The sequence below is a fragment of the Lepidochelys kempii genome, chromosome 2, assembly GCF_965140285.1.
Source record: "Lepidochelys kempii isolate rLepKem1 chromosome 2, rLepKem1.hap1, whole genome shotgun sequence".
Taxonomy (NCBI): domain Eukaryota; kingdom Metazoa; phylum Chordata; order Testudines; family Cheloniidae; genus Lepidochelys; species Lepidochelys kempii.
In genome coordinates, this window is record NC_136381.1 from 195,227,172 (window position 1) to 195,245,595 (window position 18,424).

The 18,424-nt window shown below is 42.7% G+C and overlaps 1 protein-coding gene across 2 annotated transcripts in view; it reads left to right on the forward strand.

Moving 5' to 3' along the window:
* Window positions 1-18,424, forward strand: part of DYNC1LI1 (dynein cytoplasmic 1 light intermediate chain 1) — a 56,268-nt gene that overhangs the window by 36,265 nt on the left and 1,579 nt on the right. For both annotated transcript variants that reach the window (XM_073333357.1, XM_073333358.1), the window contains 7 exons: window positions 1,072-1,165; window positions 3,412-3,547; window positions 4,045-4,156; window positions 12,470-12,529; window positions 12,660-12,704; window positions 14,198-14,318; window positions 16,201-16,359. In XM_073333357.1, coding sequence (XP_073189458.1) covers window positions 1,072-1,165; window positions 3,412-3,547; window positions 4,045-4,156; window positions 12,470-12,529; window positions 12,660-12,704; window positions 14,198-14,318; window positions 16,201-16,359 — 727 coding nt within the window. The remainder of the gene's footprint in view (window positions 1-1,071; window positions 1,166-3,411; window positions 3,548-4,044; window positions 4,157-12,469; window positions 12,530-12,659; window positions 12,705-14,197; window positions 14,319-16,200; window positions 16,360-18,424) is intronic.

Below are 18,424 nucleotides of genomic sequence, written 5' to 3' on the forward strand. Positions count from 1 at the left end.
AGGTGTTTCGTTGGCCCTGATACTACAATAGCTAAACCCACTGCAGAGAATACCATGTTTTGATTTCAGCATAGGTGCAGTCCTCCACTGTGTGATTCTTAGAGCCCTGCAAATCTGCGGGTATCTGCTTTATATCTGTGGATCGTTTCTGTGGATAACACAGATGGGGATACAAATTTTGTATTTGTGCATGGCTCCGACAGTAAGAGCCAGGCAGGCAGCTGTGGGGAACCATGGCGCGGACCCTCCACCTGCCCTGGGCTGGGAGCTGGGGGGGGCAGGGACACGAGCTGGGGGCTGATCAGGCCCCCCGCCTAGGGCAGGTGGCATGACCCAGGCTCCCCACAGCTGCCAGCACAGCTTTTCCTGACCCGGCTCTGGCCAGGATGGGCAGCTCTCGGAGTCGCAGCCCAGCCATTGTAAGAGCTGGGTGGGCATCTGTGGGGAGCCACGGCGGATGCTCCAGCTGCCCTCGGCAGGGAGCCCAAGCAGCTCCACAGGTCACCTCCCCCTCCCCCCAAGCCAGGCCAGCGTGGAGCCCAGCTGGGGAGCCACAGCGAACCCTCCACTTGCCTGAGGTGTGTGGGGGGAGGGCAGAGCCTGAGAGCAGGCCATGGCTGTGTCCCTGCCCGGCCAAGGGCAGGTGGAGGATCCGTGACTCTGCGCGGCCTCTGCACGGCTGTCCCCAACCCAGTTCCGGCCAGGGACAGGGGTTGCCTCTTAGAGCCGCAGCCTGGCGACGGTGTAGAGCCCTGCAAATCCACAGATGCGGATACATGTTTTTGTATCCATACAGGCCTCTAGTGAGTCTTTCACTGCAGCTGAAAAACTTGCAATTCTTGCCATTCCATAACCAGTTGTAACTCCCTGCCTTTAGTGCTGGTTTTAATGTTGCCTGCATCAGCTGTAGGTTCAAAAATGTGTTCCTTAATTTGTTCCGTTTAGGTGATTAAATGTCTTTATAGGTTTTCTTTTGTTTTTTATCTGCTAACTAGAGGAGTAACAACATTGCTATTTTTAAAAGATTCTGAACATGCAATATTGCTTGTTTGTTGTTTTTTAACTTGACAGTGTGATGCCATTAGTCTCCTGGAAAAAGAACATGACTACAGAGATGAACACTTTGACTTCATTCAGTCACATATCCGACGGTTTTGTTTACAATGTATCCTTTAAAGTTTGAAATGCATAATAATGGCATATCTGTAATCCTTATAAGATCCAAATTGTGACAAACTTATGTGGCTTGAACACAATTATTCTAGGACCTAGCCTGAGTCCATCACTGAGTGACTGGTTTAACTGAACCGAGGTCCCTAGGGAAGATTCTGTTATGCTGGGCCATGTCAGGTTTAACCTTCTTTATACTGTCAAGTGTTGTGGATTATTTTTTTTTTTTTTTTTAAAAACAGGGGTATCGGGAAGAGAAGTCCAGCATACCTTCTTGTCCATGGCTTCCTAGATTTCCTTTCACTAACCCTTTCATAATCAAATGCTGAATAGTTGCCCTAAAACTGAGTTTAAGATGATCCCTGAAATAGCCTACCAACAGCAAGATAATTCTCACTTCAGTTTACATTTGAATATACTTCAAGTACACTTGATTATAAGGCATGTAATCATTTTGGCCTGACTATTGGATCAGTCTTTTGCAATACTGAATAGTTCTCCAAGACTTTTCAAATATTAAAGATGTAGGAAAAATGCATAACTCTACGTGGAAGGATAAGCTGGCTTTGCTTACCTTAGAGGCATGTGGATACAAAGCTCATGCTCAAGCTGAGCGTCAGCATTTTTCTTAAGTTCCCAACATTGTTCTAACACAAATGGGAACATTACTGTAGAATCTGAGTTACGAACTGACCAGTCAACCACATACCTCATTTGGAACCAGAAGTATGCTATCAGGCAGCAGCAGAGACCAAAAAAAAAAGGGTAAATACAGTACCATGTTAAACATAAACTAAAAAAATAAAGGGAAAGCAGCATTTTTCTTCATAGTAAAGTTTCAAAGCTGTATGAGGTCAATGTGCAGTTGTAAACTTTTAGAAGTTTACAACCATAACGTTTTTTCAGAGTTACAAACATTTCAGAGTTATGAACAACCTCAGTTTCCGAGGTGTTCGTAACTCTGAGATTCAACTGTACTATACACAATTTTACCCCAGTCATCTAACCTTGCAAAGAGTAGGTCTAGAGGACATTTAAAATTCCAGCAGCTTGTCCGCACTATTATACCAGCATTGGAGCTGCAGTGAAGGGCAATGTTAAGAAAGGTAGTGTCGACAAGATTGTAGAGAAGTTAGCATTTGTGGACAAATTATAGTTCAAGAACTTGAGACCCCAGTCAGGATTGGCACAGTGCCTGCCCCAAGCAGTTTATAATTTAAGACCCCATCCTCCAGTTGGGATCTATGCCAGCAGACCAAATTGTAGAATTAACACCCAGTACAATACAAATGGATATAACCAAAAAGGTGGGAGGGAGGATATTAAGTGATAGCTAGTTTATGTAACTATACTCCTATGTGTATAACTTGAGGTTTTTTAAATATAGGATATAAATCTATCAAATAGGTATTAGAAATCCCACTGGATATTTTCCTGGTCATTATGAAAAAGGAAAGTTTTATGAGTTGAACTACACATACCGAAATGTGCCCTTTACCTTTTTTGGAGATAATCAGCTTCTAATATCCAAGTTTCAATTGTTTTAAGTTTGCCAGACTCTCTAAATACTTCCAACATTATTTCATGATTCTGTAGAGCACTTAGAGAGGACAAAGCACTTTAAGTGTTAAACATTTTTCTTAATTTGTTACATAATTTAAAGACTGATATACCGCTATTTAGAGAAATTTCATAATTAAAAACTTTAAAGACTCTGAAAGAGCAACACCATCTTAGTGTCCTATTGGTGTTGGCAGACACATCAGCTAACTGCACATCTGTGTTGGCATTATACTCACCCCGTATAGGGAAACGTATACCTTCATTTTATCCGGTACAACTCTGCTCCTTCAAAAAGAATTTCTAGGAGGAATTAAGAGGACTTTGGCAATAACTGCTGGTTCGTTTAGTACTTTTGAGATAACCAACTTTGATAGTTTACCATGAATGTTGTGATAGCATTGTGGGCTTTTCTTTGGGGAGTTAGAAGAGCCTGTTGCTGCTATAAAAGCTACAACGTACAATTGACTTGCTGAGTAGAGGTATTTATTTTGCCTGGCTTTTTCAGTCTCTAAATGAGTTTATAAAATTAAGGTTAGTTTCAAATAGAAATTTTCTTTGAATAGTTCTAGCGGTTATAAAGTTTGCTTTTGGAAACAGTGAGCAGTGTTCTAAAAAGATTAGTTAACTGTTAGCTTGAGCTAATAAAACTCCTGATTTTCTTTTAACAAATGTGTTCAGATGGTGCAGCGCTTATTTACACTTCAGTAAAGGAAAATAAAAATATTGATTTAGTGTATAGATATATTGTCCAGAAATTATATGGATTTCCTTTTAATGTATCTGCTGCTGTTGTGGAAAAAGATGCAGTATTTATGTAAGTTTATCTTAATTATTAAATATTCATTCATGTATACATTTGTATCTACACAGTATAGTGTATATAAGAGATAGTAGTTCTATAAAGCTATTTCGATTTTGTTTCAACATTAACATTCACTAAATTTATGTGTTAAGTGTTACAAATTCACAGTAAGAACAGGTTTGGGTTTTTCTGGATTGCTAGTTAATGGGTTAAAACTGTTGGTGAGCACACACTGTTTTGGAGGGAAGAAGTGTCAAGCCAATTTTTAAAGTGGAATGTTCCACCAGGAGAAAATCACTTCTCCAATGTATTACACTGACCAAAATAAAAATACTTCAGATAGCTGATGCTGCTAATCACTGGCTGATGTAGAAGAAGGCAGTTATTAAAACTTTTGTTTTGGTTTTCAACAATGGTAATCTTTATCCACAGGTTGATATTGGGTATTAGGGAACAACCAAGTGAATATTTAAATTTGAAGATCAATGTCTGTATTTGTTTACCTTAAGCCCTGCAGGATGGGATAATGACAAGAAGATAGGAATACTACATGAAAACTTTCAGACACTAAAAGCAGATGACAGTTTTGAAGATATCGTAACAAAACCACCTGTCAGAAAGGTAATTTGATTTTAGTATCTTTCAAAGGAAACCTGTTTTGTTAACGTGTAGGAATATAACACACATTGCGTCTTGGTTGCCATATTTTAGAGCATTTCTCCCTTCCCTTGGTTGGCTACCCCATGCTTATTAACCACAAATGACACATGCTTATTAACCACTTATTGTTCGTTTTCTGGTTACCTTCCTTATGTGAGTTACCCAGTTTGCTTTCTGCTTCCTCTTGAAAGCCACCAGTAACAAGCTTTCATTACTTACTGTTTGCGTTGTTATAGTTAGTTGCTGTGCAACATGGAGAGGAAGAAACAGATGGGTGTTGCTGCATATAGCACACCACTCCCCTCAGTATCTGGCTTATTTTGCTCAATCTGAGCAGGTGCTGGTTCCAACAGCAGCTTTGGAAGTGGCATAAACATCTAACTCAAACTGTTCATGATGGGTTGTATTCTTATGCCTCTACCTTCATGGAGGTGACTTGAACTGGATCTGTAGACAATCCTCTGGATGGTGGATGTGGTGAAAATGAAGGAACAGCCTTCCAGGTAGGATCTATGTCCTATGTTCAGACATAGTTAAGAAATCTGCATACACAAGGCTCAGTTTATCTTAATTCTAGCTCTCTAAAAAGAGAATGGAAGCCTGCTGTTTGCTCTTCTCAATCATCAGTGTTTCTTCTCCATTACTTAAAGGGTTTATTTATTTCATCCAACAAAGAAGTGTCTGTAGATCTTTTTCCACCCCTCTTCTCCCTATTGCCATTATTCTCTGTAGAACTTTCTTCAGAATAAAGGAAAACTGTTGATGAAAATTCAGAAATACAACCTTAAAGCCCACCTCTTAAAATGTCTAGGATTACCTGGTAAAATAGCTATTTAAAAACCCTTCTGTTCTCTTCACCAGTAGAAAAAGATACAGGGGGCAAAATCATTTAGCCATTGGGGTGTATGGAACCAAACTAAATCAGGCTGCAGTGCCCCAGGTGTCAGTTACTGACCTCATAATCTCAAACTATAAACTCAGTAGTGAGTCAGGGTGGCTGGTGTCTTCCCTTCTCCCTAAAAGTGTAATCTATAACAGCGGTCTTCTCCAAATGCTAACGTATCCCTGGCTCATTGATTTAAGATCCACATTATAGAAACACTGAAGATGTAAATAGAAAACTTCTTGATTTAGTTGCTTCTTAGTTAGCGAGACAAAGTGGGTGAGATAATATCTTTTATTGGACCAACTCCTTTTGGTGAGAGAGACAAGGTTTCGAGGTTATTCAGACCTCTTCAGGTCTAGGAAACTTACTCTGGAGGAATGTCTACATTGCAATTAAAAACCCTCGGCTGGCCCATGCTAGCTGTCTCTGGTTCTCAGGGCTTGGGCGGTTGGGCTATTTAATTTAGTGAAGACCCCTGGGCTCCAGGATCCTGCAAGATGGGAGGATCCCAGAGCTTGGGCAGCAACCTGAGCAGGAAAGTCTCCACTACAGCCCCACAGCCTGAGCCCCATAAGCCAGAGCCAGCTGGCGTGGGCCAGCTGTAAGTGTCTAGTTGCAGTGTAGACATACCAAGAGTGTCACAGCTAAATACAAGATGGAACAGATTGTTCTTCTTCGAGTGCTTGTTCATGTCAATTCCAATCAGGTGTGTGTGCGTGCGCACGCGGCAGCCAGAAGATTTTTCCTAGCAATATCCATCAAATCTGTCTGAGCGCCCCATAGTGTGGTGCCATCATGTCACTCAATACCGACCCACCACCCCCTCAGTTCCTTCTTACCACCCGTGACAGTTAGCTGGAACTTCCCCTTGCTCTTGTCGTGACAAGCGCATTTGGCAGTCTGTATATAGTTTTCATTAGTTCTGTAGTTAGTGTTAAGTAGTTAGTAGGTACTTTGCTTAGGTTTCCTTTGGAGGGGTTTCCTCTCCAGTGCTATCCAGGTGCTAGGGCATGCCGTGGTCTCCTTGCTTCAAAGTCTGTGAGGTCTGCGGCAAGTGTATGCCCAGAAGCAATCCTCAAACTTTGTGTTCGAAGGATCAAAAGGATCGCTGTAGGATCTGCAGGGGGTTTCGCCCCAGGACACTGAAGGTTAGAGATCAGTGCCTGAAGATCGTACTAATGAAAGTGGCACTCCAGCCCCAGTCCGACCCCGGATTGGCGGACCCGGCACCAAATACCTCCTCAGTATGCAGTGCCCCAGCACCGTTGGCACGGGGATCAGTGCTGAGCAAAGACAAGGACTCTTGGCACTGTCGTGGCTCACATGCCGCAGGCAGGCATTGGTCTCAATCATCAGTGCCGCAGAAGAGGGCCACTTCCCCCCAGGCTAGACCCAAGGAGCTGGCCATTGTGAGACCCGCGCTGGGCCACACTACATCAGCTTCGCTGCCAGAGACGGTCGCGTCGACTCCTGCCCCGTGGAAGGGCGGTCGAGTCCGGACACTTCTCACTGGCCGAGGCCAAGCCGACAACTTCACCTCCCGTTGACCCCGGAGATGTGTGAGGCAGCCCAGGACCAGCTCCAGCTCACAGCACCGTTCTCCCCACCTAGACGGGAGAGGTCGCCAGCACTGGTCGCTCCCCCCGGCACCATCAAGGGGAAAGCCTGCAATGATGGCCTGGCAGTCTCCATCCCCGCTGCACTGCTCCCCGGCGCCAGAACAGGGTCAGCAGCTTAGTCGGTCCCCGAGCCCTCGGTGCGGACCCTGGATGCCTCGAAATACCGCTCCTCCGTGGTCATCCTTTTCTGAGACCTCTGAGTCGGACTCGTATCGATTTCGTAGGATCACAAGTAGATGGTTCAGGTCCTCACAAGACCAGCACCATGGCCCGTACAGTGGCAGTCCCCAGCACAGTGGCCCTTTTGGACTCCCTGGGCCTTTCACCAAGGGTTGCATTCCAGGGCAGCATCGGTGGCTTTGGCCACTTTCATACCACCTCCAGTGCCGTTGGTATCAGCAGGATTGGGAGTAGCTCCATGGCTCCCTGACGCTGCCACCATCGCAACCCCTTCTTGTACCTATGTTACCAGGCTCAGACGCCGGCCTCTCCAATCGTGGCTAGCCTTGGTGTATTGGCCGGCTCGGGACAGTTTGGACAGGGTTGTAACTCTGCCTCGCCTTGTCCTCAACTCTTTCCAGTGGTGGCTCAACCCACAGGTAGTGTGTGCAGGGGTCCCCTTCACCGGTGCTCAGCCATCCCTCTCGCTAGTGATGGATGCTCCAGACTTGGGCTGGGGAGCACATCTGAGAGACTTCAGGACACAAGGCCTCTGGTCTCAGGCAGAACTCGCTCTCCGCATCAGTCGGAGTGCGTCTGGCATGCCAGACTTTCCGAGCCCACTTGACAGGGAGATGTGTATCAGTCATGACAGACAACACCATGGTGATGTTCTATATCAACAAACAGGGGTGCATGCGCCTCACACTATGGATTTTTGTGTAGCTCATTTGATACACCTGCAAGCATCGTACCTCCCAGGAGTATAGAACGAGTTCCACAGGTCTTTTCACGGCCACGAGTGGTCCTATGCCCGGACATTGCGAACTCAATCTTCCAACGCTGCGGCTTTCCCCAGATGGATCTGTTTGCCAGGCGATGCAACAGGAAGTGCTGACAGTTTTTTGCTCCTTCCTGAATCACAGAGTGGGCTGCCTCGCGAACACATGCGTTTTCCCATGGGGAGGCCAACTTGTTTACACGTTTCTGACCATCTGTCTCGTTCACAAGGTGCTCCTCAAGATATGGACGGAAGAGACTTCAGTGATATTGATAGCTCCAGCCTGGCCCCACCAGCACTGGTACACATCTCTCCTAGAAATGTCCATGGAAGCCCCAGTTACCTTGCTGCTCCTCTTGGACTTAATAACTCAGGATCACCACCATCTGCAGCCCCTGAACCTCTAGTCGTTGCACCCCACGGCATGGAAGTGCCATGACTGAACCCCACAGAGCTCTCCTGCTTAGACCCGATTAGACAAGTCCTCCTTGGCAGTAGGAAACCCTCCACCAGGGCTACCTACTTTGCCAAGTGGAAGAGATTCTCATTCTGGTTGGCACAGCATCACTCGTCCCAGATGCTTGTCTCTCTACCACTCATACTGGACTACCTTCTCCATCTCAAGCTGCAGGGACTGTGTCATCAATAAGAGTTTACTTGTCCGCCACCTCTGCTTTCCATCCAGGTTCAGAGGACTGATCAGTGTTTGCTAACCCTATGGTCAGCCATTTCCTGAAAAGTCTTGACAGGCCATGTCTGCACGTCCAGCAGCCAACCATGACCTGAGACCTCAATCTAGTCCTTTCCGAATTGATGGGTGGTCCTCCTTTGAACCACTGGCGACGTGTTCCCTGTTCTACCTGTCTTTGCATTTCTGGTAGCGATAACCTCAGCCAGGAGGGTGTCTGAGCTCGAGGCCCTAACATCAGAGCTCCCTTACACAGTGTTCGATAAGGACAAGGTTCGGCTCAGGCCACATCCAGCTTTCCTCCTAAAGGTTGTCTCCCAGTTTCGCATCAACCAGGATGTCTTCCTCCCAGTGTTCTATCATAAGTCATACTCAAGCGGCAGAGAGCAGAGGCTTCACTCATTGGATGTCCAGAGAGCGCTAGCCTTTTACATGGAAAGAACGAAACCGTTTAGGAAGTCCATTCAACTGTTTGTGGCTGTGGCAGACAGGATGAAGGGTCTTCTGTTCTCCTCCCAGTGAATTTCCTCGTGGATCATGCCATGCAACCGTGAATGCTATAACCTGGTAGAGTTGCCTGCCCCTCCGCTCACAGCGCACTCCATTAGGGCGCAAGCTTCTTCAGCAGCATTCTTGGTGCAAGTCCTGACCCAGGAAATACGCAGAGTGGCGATGTGGTCCTCCATACGTACTTTCACCGCACATTATGTGATTACCCAGCAGGCCAGAGATGATGCGGCCTTTGGTAGAGCAGTGCTCCAGTCAGTGGACAGCTCTGACACTGCCTCCTGAATTTAGGCTTGGGAGTCCCCTGATTGGAATTGACGTGAACAAGCACTTGAAGAAAAAAGTTGTTCTTCGAGATGTGTTGTTCATGTCCATTCCAATACCCACCCACCTACCCCTCTGTTGGAGTAGCCAGCAAGAAGGAACTGAGGGGGTGGGAACTTACTAGGGCCCTATATTGAGCACAATGATGGCACCACTCCAGAGGGTGCCCAGACCGACCTGATGGATACTGCTGGGGGGGAATCTTCAGGCTGCCGTGCATGTGCACACACACCTGATTAGACTGGACATGAACATCTCGAAGAGCAAGAGTTACAAGAAGGTGAGTAACTGTTTGTTTTGGGGGGTTTTTTAGCATGAGTAATTATCAGATTTTAAGGGAGCATTCAAGGTAAAGTGGCCTTGTTAACGCTCCTCCATTACATTTCCTTTGTAGATATTCACTGAAGTTTGATGCTTTGCTTTGCCAAACTATGGCAGTTAAACCATTAAAGTTGCTGCCATACTCAGAGAAACATAAATCTCTTATGCTCGTTTACTGGTGCAGTTGTAATGTATTTTCCAAGATATACAGGTACATCTTTAGTTTCCAAATGGGACCAAACATTATAGGTCAACATTTTCATTATAATATGCCCCCAAAACAGTTTACTAACTCAGATTTTTTTTTCAAAAGCAGGCAAATTGAATGGACCTCATATAATGTAATAAAATGCAACATTAAAACATCTAATTTAGGTAGGCCTGTTGTGCCTTTTTGCCATTGTGCCAGTGTTTATGAAACTGTTAAGAAATCACAGCCTCAAATAATCTCAGATATGTATGTGGTATGCCTGCACCCACTATTTAAAAGAGGATGATGACATTTGTGAAGTTTATTAAACTTTTCCCTCACTCCTTTTTAAATTTTTTTGTTCAGTTTTTATGAGCTGTAGCTATAAATGAAGCCAGAAGCCCAGCTACTACATTTAACAGCAAAGCTGAGGCAGCTTGACTTCTTTCAGACTTATCTTCTCATTTCTAGTAGGAAAATCCAGTTAGGAATGTTAAATCCGTTTCAGTTTCATATTTTATCAAATTAAAGTTGGAAAGGTATCCAGTAGTCTCTGAAGCATCTTTGACTATGAGCTTCCATTCAAACTTCAGATGGGAGCATTGTATTTAAAAGTGTCTTCCTCTAGCACAGCTACAGCATTCTAAAGATGCGTATGCTTGCATCTAACTTCTGCTCTTTTGGAAAGTTAAATTGCATTGATATATGAGTTAAATTCAGAATGTACTAACTCTCAGCAAACCTGAGTGTTTAAAATGCCTTTATAAATTTCTTATGAATTAAAAAAGTCTTAACTCTTCCCTATTTCCTATATTCTGTAGTAGAAACTCATGGTTGTAAACCCTATTTAACACCAAAAGTAGGCAAATAAAGCCAGGAATTAAACAAGAAGATAAATCTATATTGGATGTGCAACATATACAGCAAACTTTCTATGCTTGGTACATTTTATAAATAATTCTGTCTCAGTTATTCAAGGAGATGCCATAAGCAAAGGACAAATAAGGGGAGAGGGGAACAGAAGACCAGTACCTCTACCTCTCACCTAATGAAACTGATATTTTAGGATTATTCTGCAACTTCCCACTGCATGAGCAACTTACAAATACTTAATGGGAAAAGTGACACTATAATCTGCACAATCCTGGAAAAGACAAGATATGTAGTAGTAGTATAATATACCAGGTGCTCAAGAAAATAATTCACCTGTTTCTACATGCATATAGACTTCAGGCCTGATTCTCAGTAAAATTTTACTTGCTTTAAGACACTTTTTGCCCTGCTGGAGGATTTGTTGTGAGGAAGGGTGATCTTGTGATTGAGGCTTAGAACTGGGACTCAGGATTTCTGGGTTCAGTTTCCAGCTCTACTATCAATTTCATGTGACCTTGAGAAGGTCACATCTGTTTCATTTTCCCTCTGTAAAACAGATATTTTCCTAGATCACAAGATGGTTGTGAGGATAAATTTGTTTATGAGGCTCTCGAAAGGTGAAGAAGGTAAAGTATGGTGGCATTTCAGTACCTACCTAGTCCCCAGACATACTGTGAGGTTCTTCAGTCTAAATCAAATTTTCAAGATCTTTGACCAGTCTGAGAAGATCATACCCTATAAACTGAACACTTTTGTACTAAGTACGTAACAATGCTGTCAAGGTTCCTTCCCCACTCTGAACTCTAGGGTACAGATGTGGGGACCTGCATGCAAACCTCCTAAGCTTACTTTTACCAGCTTACGTTAAAATTTCCCCAAGGTACAAACTATTTTACCTTTTGCCCTTGGACTTTATCACTGCCACCACCAAATGTCTAACCGGTATATTATTGGGAAAGAGTCCGTTTGGAAACGTCTTTCCCCCTAAAATCCTCCCAACCCTTACACCCCCTTTCCTGGGGAAGGTTTGATAAAAATCCTCACCAATTTCCATAGGTGAACACAGATCCAAACCCTTGGATCTTAAGAACAATGAAAAAGCAATCAGGTTCTTAAAAGAAGAATTTTAATTGAAAAAAAAGTAAAAGAAACACCTCTGTAAAATCAGGATGGTAAATACCTTACAGGATAATCAGATTCAAAACATAGAGAATCCCTCTAGGCTAAACCTTAAGTTACAAAAAGACACAAAAACAGAAATATACATTCCATTCAGCACAACTTATTTTATCAGCCATTTAAACAAAACAGAATCTAATGCATCTCTAGCTAGATTGCTTATTAGCCCTTTATGGGAGATCTGATCTGCATTCCTGCTCTGGTCCCGATAAAAACAACACAGACAGAGAGAACCTTTGTTTTTTCCCCCCTCCAGCTTTGAAAGTATCTTGTCTCCTCATTGGTCATTTTGGTCAGGTGCCAGCAAGGTTATCTTTAGCTTCTTAACCCTTTACAGGTGAAAGGGTTTTTCCTCTGGCCAGAAGGGATTTTAAAGGTGTTTACCCTTCCCTTTATATTTATAACAAATGCCTTGCACAGAGCATGTCTAAACTATTAATTGTAATAAAAATGTTAACGAAATAAAACACTTTAACAATGTCTCTTGCTTTAAAAATAAATGCTGAGGTAAAGATGTTCAGCTAGCAGCATGTGAAGATAGTTACCTTATAGTCACTGGCTTTGTGTTAACAATTAGAAAATGTGTAAAGCACCAGCACAGCTTTAGGTTGAAGACGATGTTGTCTTGAGTCCATTTCCTGCATTTTTTGTGCCTCCTCATACTAATTTGTAAATAGAAAAAGACAACCTCTAGTTTTTAAATGACATCAGTCACAACCATATTGAAATGTTTTTTTTATATTGCAGTTTGTGCATGAAAAAGAAATAGTAGCAGAAGATGATCAAGTGTTTCTTATGAAGCAGCAGGTAGAGTTACTTTGCATTTGTATGGTAGATAATTAGTTTCATTTAAACGTGGTGTTCAATTACATTTATGTTTGAGCTTGTTACAGTAAATGCAAACAGTAATGTCTAAAATATTTTGGTTTTTTTCCAGTCTCTATTAGCGAAACAGCCACCTACTGCAGCTGGAAGGCCAGTGGTTAGTAACAAAGATTTTAAATACTGAAACTGAAAATTGTGCATTCTTCAGTTTTGATTAATATAATAGCATGTTTGGGTGAGAAGATCACGGACTTCAGTGCTAAGAGCACTTGTGATGTACAAGCTTTTTCTTAATGCTTTTCTACAGTTTTCTTATTGCTGTAAAAATACTTAAGCTCAGAATGAAATTGAGCTCCAAAGTGTGCGCACTTGCAGATATACCTACATTTTAGATGGATTTCTGGAACTAGTATATAAAATGTTCAGCAATGTAACTCGTTACTTGTTTAAGTTCAAATTTGGAAAAAATTATAAGACCGCTCCTGTAACCTTTTTTTCCAAGTGACAAGCAACTACTCAGTAATATGACCTATTAAGTTGCTTTTGTGAGGCAATGAAAGTACTAAACATTTTCAACGCTGTTTGCTTTTAATAAAAATTCTTCTTTCCACCGTATTTGCCACAACTTGCCTTCATACTAAGGAGAGCTGGGTGTAGCTTCTCCATGAACCAGTGAACGCAGTTTCGAAAACAACCGAAGCTGCTTTACTCTCTCATCAGGGTGGAGTGCCCACCTCTGCCTTGTCTCTAGTTGTTGGACTGCGGTTCTTAGTTGCAATACTGGTTGGGGTTTTTTTTTTTGGTTGTTGTTTTTTTCCTTGTTAACTTTCAAGTGCTTTGCTAATGCATTATACGTACTCACTTCTGTAAAAATGTCAGGTTTGAGTAGCAGCCGTGTTAGTCTGTATTCACAAAAAGAAAAGGAGTACTTGTGGCACCTTAGAGACTAACCAATTTATTTGAGCATAAGCTTTCGTGAGCTACAGCTCACTTCACATCCGATGCATTCAGTGGAAAATACAGCGGGGAGATTTATATACATAGAGAACATGAAACAATGGGTGTTACCATTCTTGTTACAGTGTGTATGGTAACACCCATTGTTTCATGTTCTCTATGTATATAAATCTCCCCGCTGTATTTTCCACCGAATGCATCGGATAAAGTGAGCTGTAGCTCACGAAAGCTTATGCTCAAATAAATTTGTTAGTCTGTAAGGTGTCACAAGTACTCCTTTTCTTTTTGTGAATACAGACTAACATGGCTGCTACTCTGAAACCTGACATTTTTGTATGTATATAAACATCTTCTGTATTTTCCACGGTATGATTCCGATGAAGTGAGCTGTAGCTCATGAAAGCTTATGCTCAGATAAATTTGTTAGTCTGTAAGGTGTCACAAGTACTCCTTTTCTTTTCTGTAAAAATGTGTGTCTCATAGCATTGCATGATTTCTTATTTAAAACAGATTAATTTTTTGGCACAAATATTCCATTGAATTACATGATCAGTATGAAATGTACCTTTTAAAAAAAAAAGTGGGGAAAAAATAGCAAAATGTAATTGAATAGTTCTGCTTGTATAGATTATAGTTTATTTCTGGAAGTTGAGTACACAAAATAGTTTGAATAATCAATCTTCTTTTGTGTAGGATGCCTCGCCAAGAGTTCCTGGAGGCTCCCCTAGGACACCAAACAGATCAGTAACATCCAACGTGGCCAGTGTCACACCCATCCCTACCGGCTCAAAAAAAATTGATCCTAATATGAAAGGTATATTTCTTGTGCAGGGAAAATGTAGTGGGAATAAGTGAGCTATTCTTGACTGCTCACTTGAAATACACATATTAGGTCAGTATAAACAAATACAGAAATAAGAGACAAGGTGGGTGAGGTAATACCTTTTGTTGGGCCAACTTCTGTTGCGGGAAGGGACATGCTTTTGAGCCTCAGAGAGCTCTTCTTTAGGTCTGGAGAAGGAAAGCAGAGTGTTCAAGGTAAATATAAGGTGGGACAGATTAAGCATAAAGGGGGTCACCAAAGTTGTGGGAGACAGCTTAAAATGATGTGGGCAATTAACACCTCTGAAGTTGTAGGACAGTGGAGGGTTAGTAGGCAGCAGGATGCGTTGCAATTGTTGTAGTGGGCCATAAAACCCTTGGTTTTTGTGTCCAGCAGAGTTATGAATTTAAGTTCCCAGGCCCATCTTTTGAAGGTGTTGTACAGGTTTCCTTTGACGACAAGAAATGAGAACTCCGATATGGGTGATCCTTTCGTGAAAAGTGTTTGCTCGTGGGTAGTAAAGTGTTTTTTGTCTTATCACTTTTCTGTGTGAATTCATTCGAGAGCGTAGCGGTTGTCTGGTTTCACCCATGTAGTTGTGGTGTACCTTTATCAAGGGCATCAAATATTCCAGTATGTTAATAGACAGGTGTTGAAGCCATGAATCCAGAAAGGTATGGTGTTGAAGGGAATATTGATCATTGTAGCAGTGGAGATGCAGGTTTTGCATCTGTTGTTTTGGCAGTCTCTGATGCTCCTTTGAGTTGGCGTGTCCTTGTCTTGCTTCTGATGAGCTTAGCAAGGTTGGGGAGTTATCTGAATGCCAGAAGTGGGTTCGGAAAAGATTTATTTCAGACTGTGGTCCCCATGAAGTATAACTTTTTAATTGCTGTATGATATCCCAAGGAGTGTGTGTTCTGTCGTGGGATAAGTGACAACCAGGGGTATGCAGTCAGTGGGCTTGTTTTTCCTGCATTGAAGCAGGTTCTCCTGGGGTATTTGTATGGCCTGTTCCATGATGCAATCTACTTTTCTCTAGTGGCGCATCCTCATTTGGTGAAGGTAAGTGTGTTAAAATTTTGAATCCTAGAGCTTCTCTTCGGTGCATATTCTTTGGTATCTAAGTGCCTGGCTGTAGATACCAGATTTCTGGGTGTATAAAAGCTGATTGCTGGATTTGCAGGGGTGATCTGAATGTATATTGTATATAGTTGTCTGTAAGAATCCATTGTTGATTGTGGTGTCCAGGAAGTTGATGCTGGTGAGGGGATGTACTAGAGAGAGTTTGATGGATGGGTGGTGTTTGCTGAAGTAGTGGTGGAAATCTTTGAGGGAGTTTTTAGGTCATCTGTCCAGAAGATGAAAATATCACTTATGTATATTGTTGGTTTTGTGATGCATTTTTACAGAAATTCTCCTCGAGGTGGTCCATGAGGAGGTTGGCATACTGGGGAGGCATTTTAGTACCCATGGCTGTTCACATGGTTTGTACAAAGGTGTTGTTGAATATAAAGTTATGATGGGTGAGGATAAAAATGAGATTGTCAATGTGTTTGGGATGGATATCTAGACTTTGTCCATTGCTTGCAGCCTGTCTCAAATATCTGTAAGACAATCTATCTCACCTCATGTTTAGCTTGAATGCTTGGGTTTCCTTCTCCAGACCTGAAGAAGAGCTCGGTGAAGCTTGAAACCTTGTACCTTCCACCAACAGAAGTTGATTCAATAAAAGATATTACCTCACCCACCTTTGTCTTTCTCATATCCTGGGATAAACCCAGTACTACAACACTGCAAACAACTGTGTAGTCAGCATTTGTTTGGAAAATGTTGTTCTTCATATATAAAATACCTTTCTACTTTTTTGATGTAGCTGGAGCCACAAGCGAAGGCGTCCTAGCTAACTTCTTCAATAGTTTGCTGAGTAAAAAAACTGGTTCCCCAGGCGGTCCTGGTGTTGGCGGTGGCAGCCCCGGAGGAGGGGGCAGTGGAGGTGGTGGCAGCAATTTACCACCATCAGCAAAAAAGTCAGGTATGATTAATCCTAAAGCATCGTGGGAATTTTCATTTGTGCAAGGAATATCTTTAATCTAGCATGCAATATTTGTTAAAATGCAGTTAGAAATGTGGTAAGATAAGTAATACAACTTCAATATATACAGCGTTATCCATGGCTCAACGACATGGTAAAATCTGAGAGGCTGACAATGGTAAACCAAGATGAAATCATAGTAGATTTTAATGCGGGAGGGTGTCATGGCTGTATTGTGAGCCTCTGAGCTTTTTTGGGGGAAAAATCATATTGTATTATATCTAATTAAAATTTATGAATAATATCCTGTTCCCTATCTGCTAGCCCTTAGTACTGTGAGGCTCTGAGGTTTTTAATCTTCTATCTGCTGCTTTCCAATGTTTGTGTGCTAGAATCAGAGCTTTTGTGGGGAGAACAAACACAGACCAAGAGACTCTCTTGCATTCCTGCAGGGGAATAATGAGGATAAGTAATATGAATGCCCGTCTATTGAGTCCCCTATTTTGTTCCTCATCACCTGGATTTCTCCCTTCTATTAGGGAAGGTGAAGAGAGCAAAAAGGCCCTTCTGGGTAATTGCTGCATGAGCCTGTGGTGTTAGAAAATAAAGGAAGCATGCTAGCTACATTCATCCCCACTTAGCATGCCTGTAACACACCTAGCATGCACACACAAGTGCTCCTAGCGGTGTTAAACAGGCTCTTACTACTGCACTTTCATTCTTTTCATCCACCTGTTGTCCTTTATGATTCTAAGCTTTTTGGAGCATGGGCTCTTTTTATGTTTGTACAGCACTAAATGGCGGTCCACCTGCTTGGAACTTCTAGATACCACTGTAATAGTCCTACTCTTCCTGGGCTGATTGCAGAGTGTGTAGGGGAAAGATTCAGAATGAGCACAGCTATTTCATCAGTAGCTTGTGCATAGATTGGGAATCCTAGTTGTTTAAATCCCTCAGTGATCTCTGAATATTGGCTGTCTTGATCACACAACCCTCGCTATGAAGTATTGCAGTGCATATCTACAGGACATCTTGGTCCTTCTGACTCCAGTCTGGGGCCATATTGATCAGGAATTATCTGAAGTAGCCAGCTACCCTAGGGATGCTTTCTCTTCCATGGAGTGATACTTTTGTCCTCATTAAGGGGAGCACATCATAGTTACAGAATTTTTTCCTCAGTCTTAAGCTACAGAGCGACAGAGACATGCTGATCCTATGTCTAACTATCACGCTTGTCTGGTAATAGTACAGCCCCCAAAGTGTTGCTCCTACTGGTATACATCTTAAAGAACTACACAGACGCAGAATCTTCAGGGGTGGGAGGTACATGATGGTTGCAGCATAATTTGTCAGCTGTTGGTCTTATACTCTGGCCTTCAGATATGCCAGAACACCCTCCATCTAATCACTGCAGCTGCCTCACGACTACTTTTGAAAAGCTGAAGCAGAAACCTTTATTGTTGAATATAGAATGAGAGCCTAGCTAAACCTATCAATTTGGGGGGAGGGACAGCTCAGTGGTTTGAGCATTGGCCTGCTAAACCCAAGGTTGTGAGTTCAATCCTTGAGGGGGCCATTTAGGGATCTGGGGCAAAAATTGGGGATTGGTCCTGCTTTGAGCAGGGAATTGGACTAGATGATCTCCTGAGGTCCCTTCCAACCCTGATATTCTATGATATGGACTGCAAACTCCATTACCCAGCACTAGATACAAGGAGGATTGTCACACTGACCTTAATTCTACTGTATGCATATGCATTTGTGCCATCTTATCCATATGCATTACAGTACAACTTTGTGATACCCACTTCGGGAGCGTGGATGGGAATTCAGAGCGTCTTCAACCCAGTCAAGGAGAACTGGTGAATAGGGGCACAAAGGATCTCCAGCCCCTATTTGAAGAGGGGGGCATTATCCATGTGGGGGGTGTATTCCGATTCATATGCAAAGACTGGTCATAGGCTTCCTCTGGGCAGGAAATTTCACAGATCTTCAGTAGCTGAAAAGGTCTGGTCTGCTTTTTAAGCTCAGTCGGCTAAGACCTATTAAGGATCTGTGGTCCTTT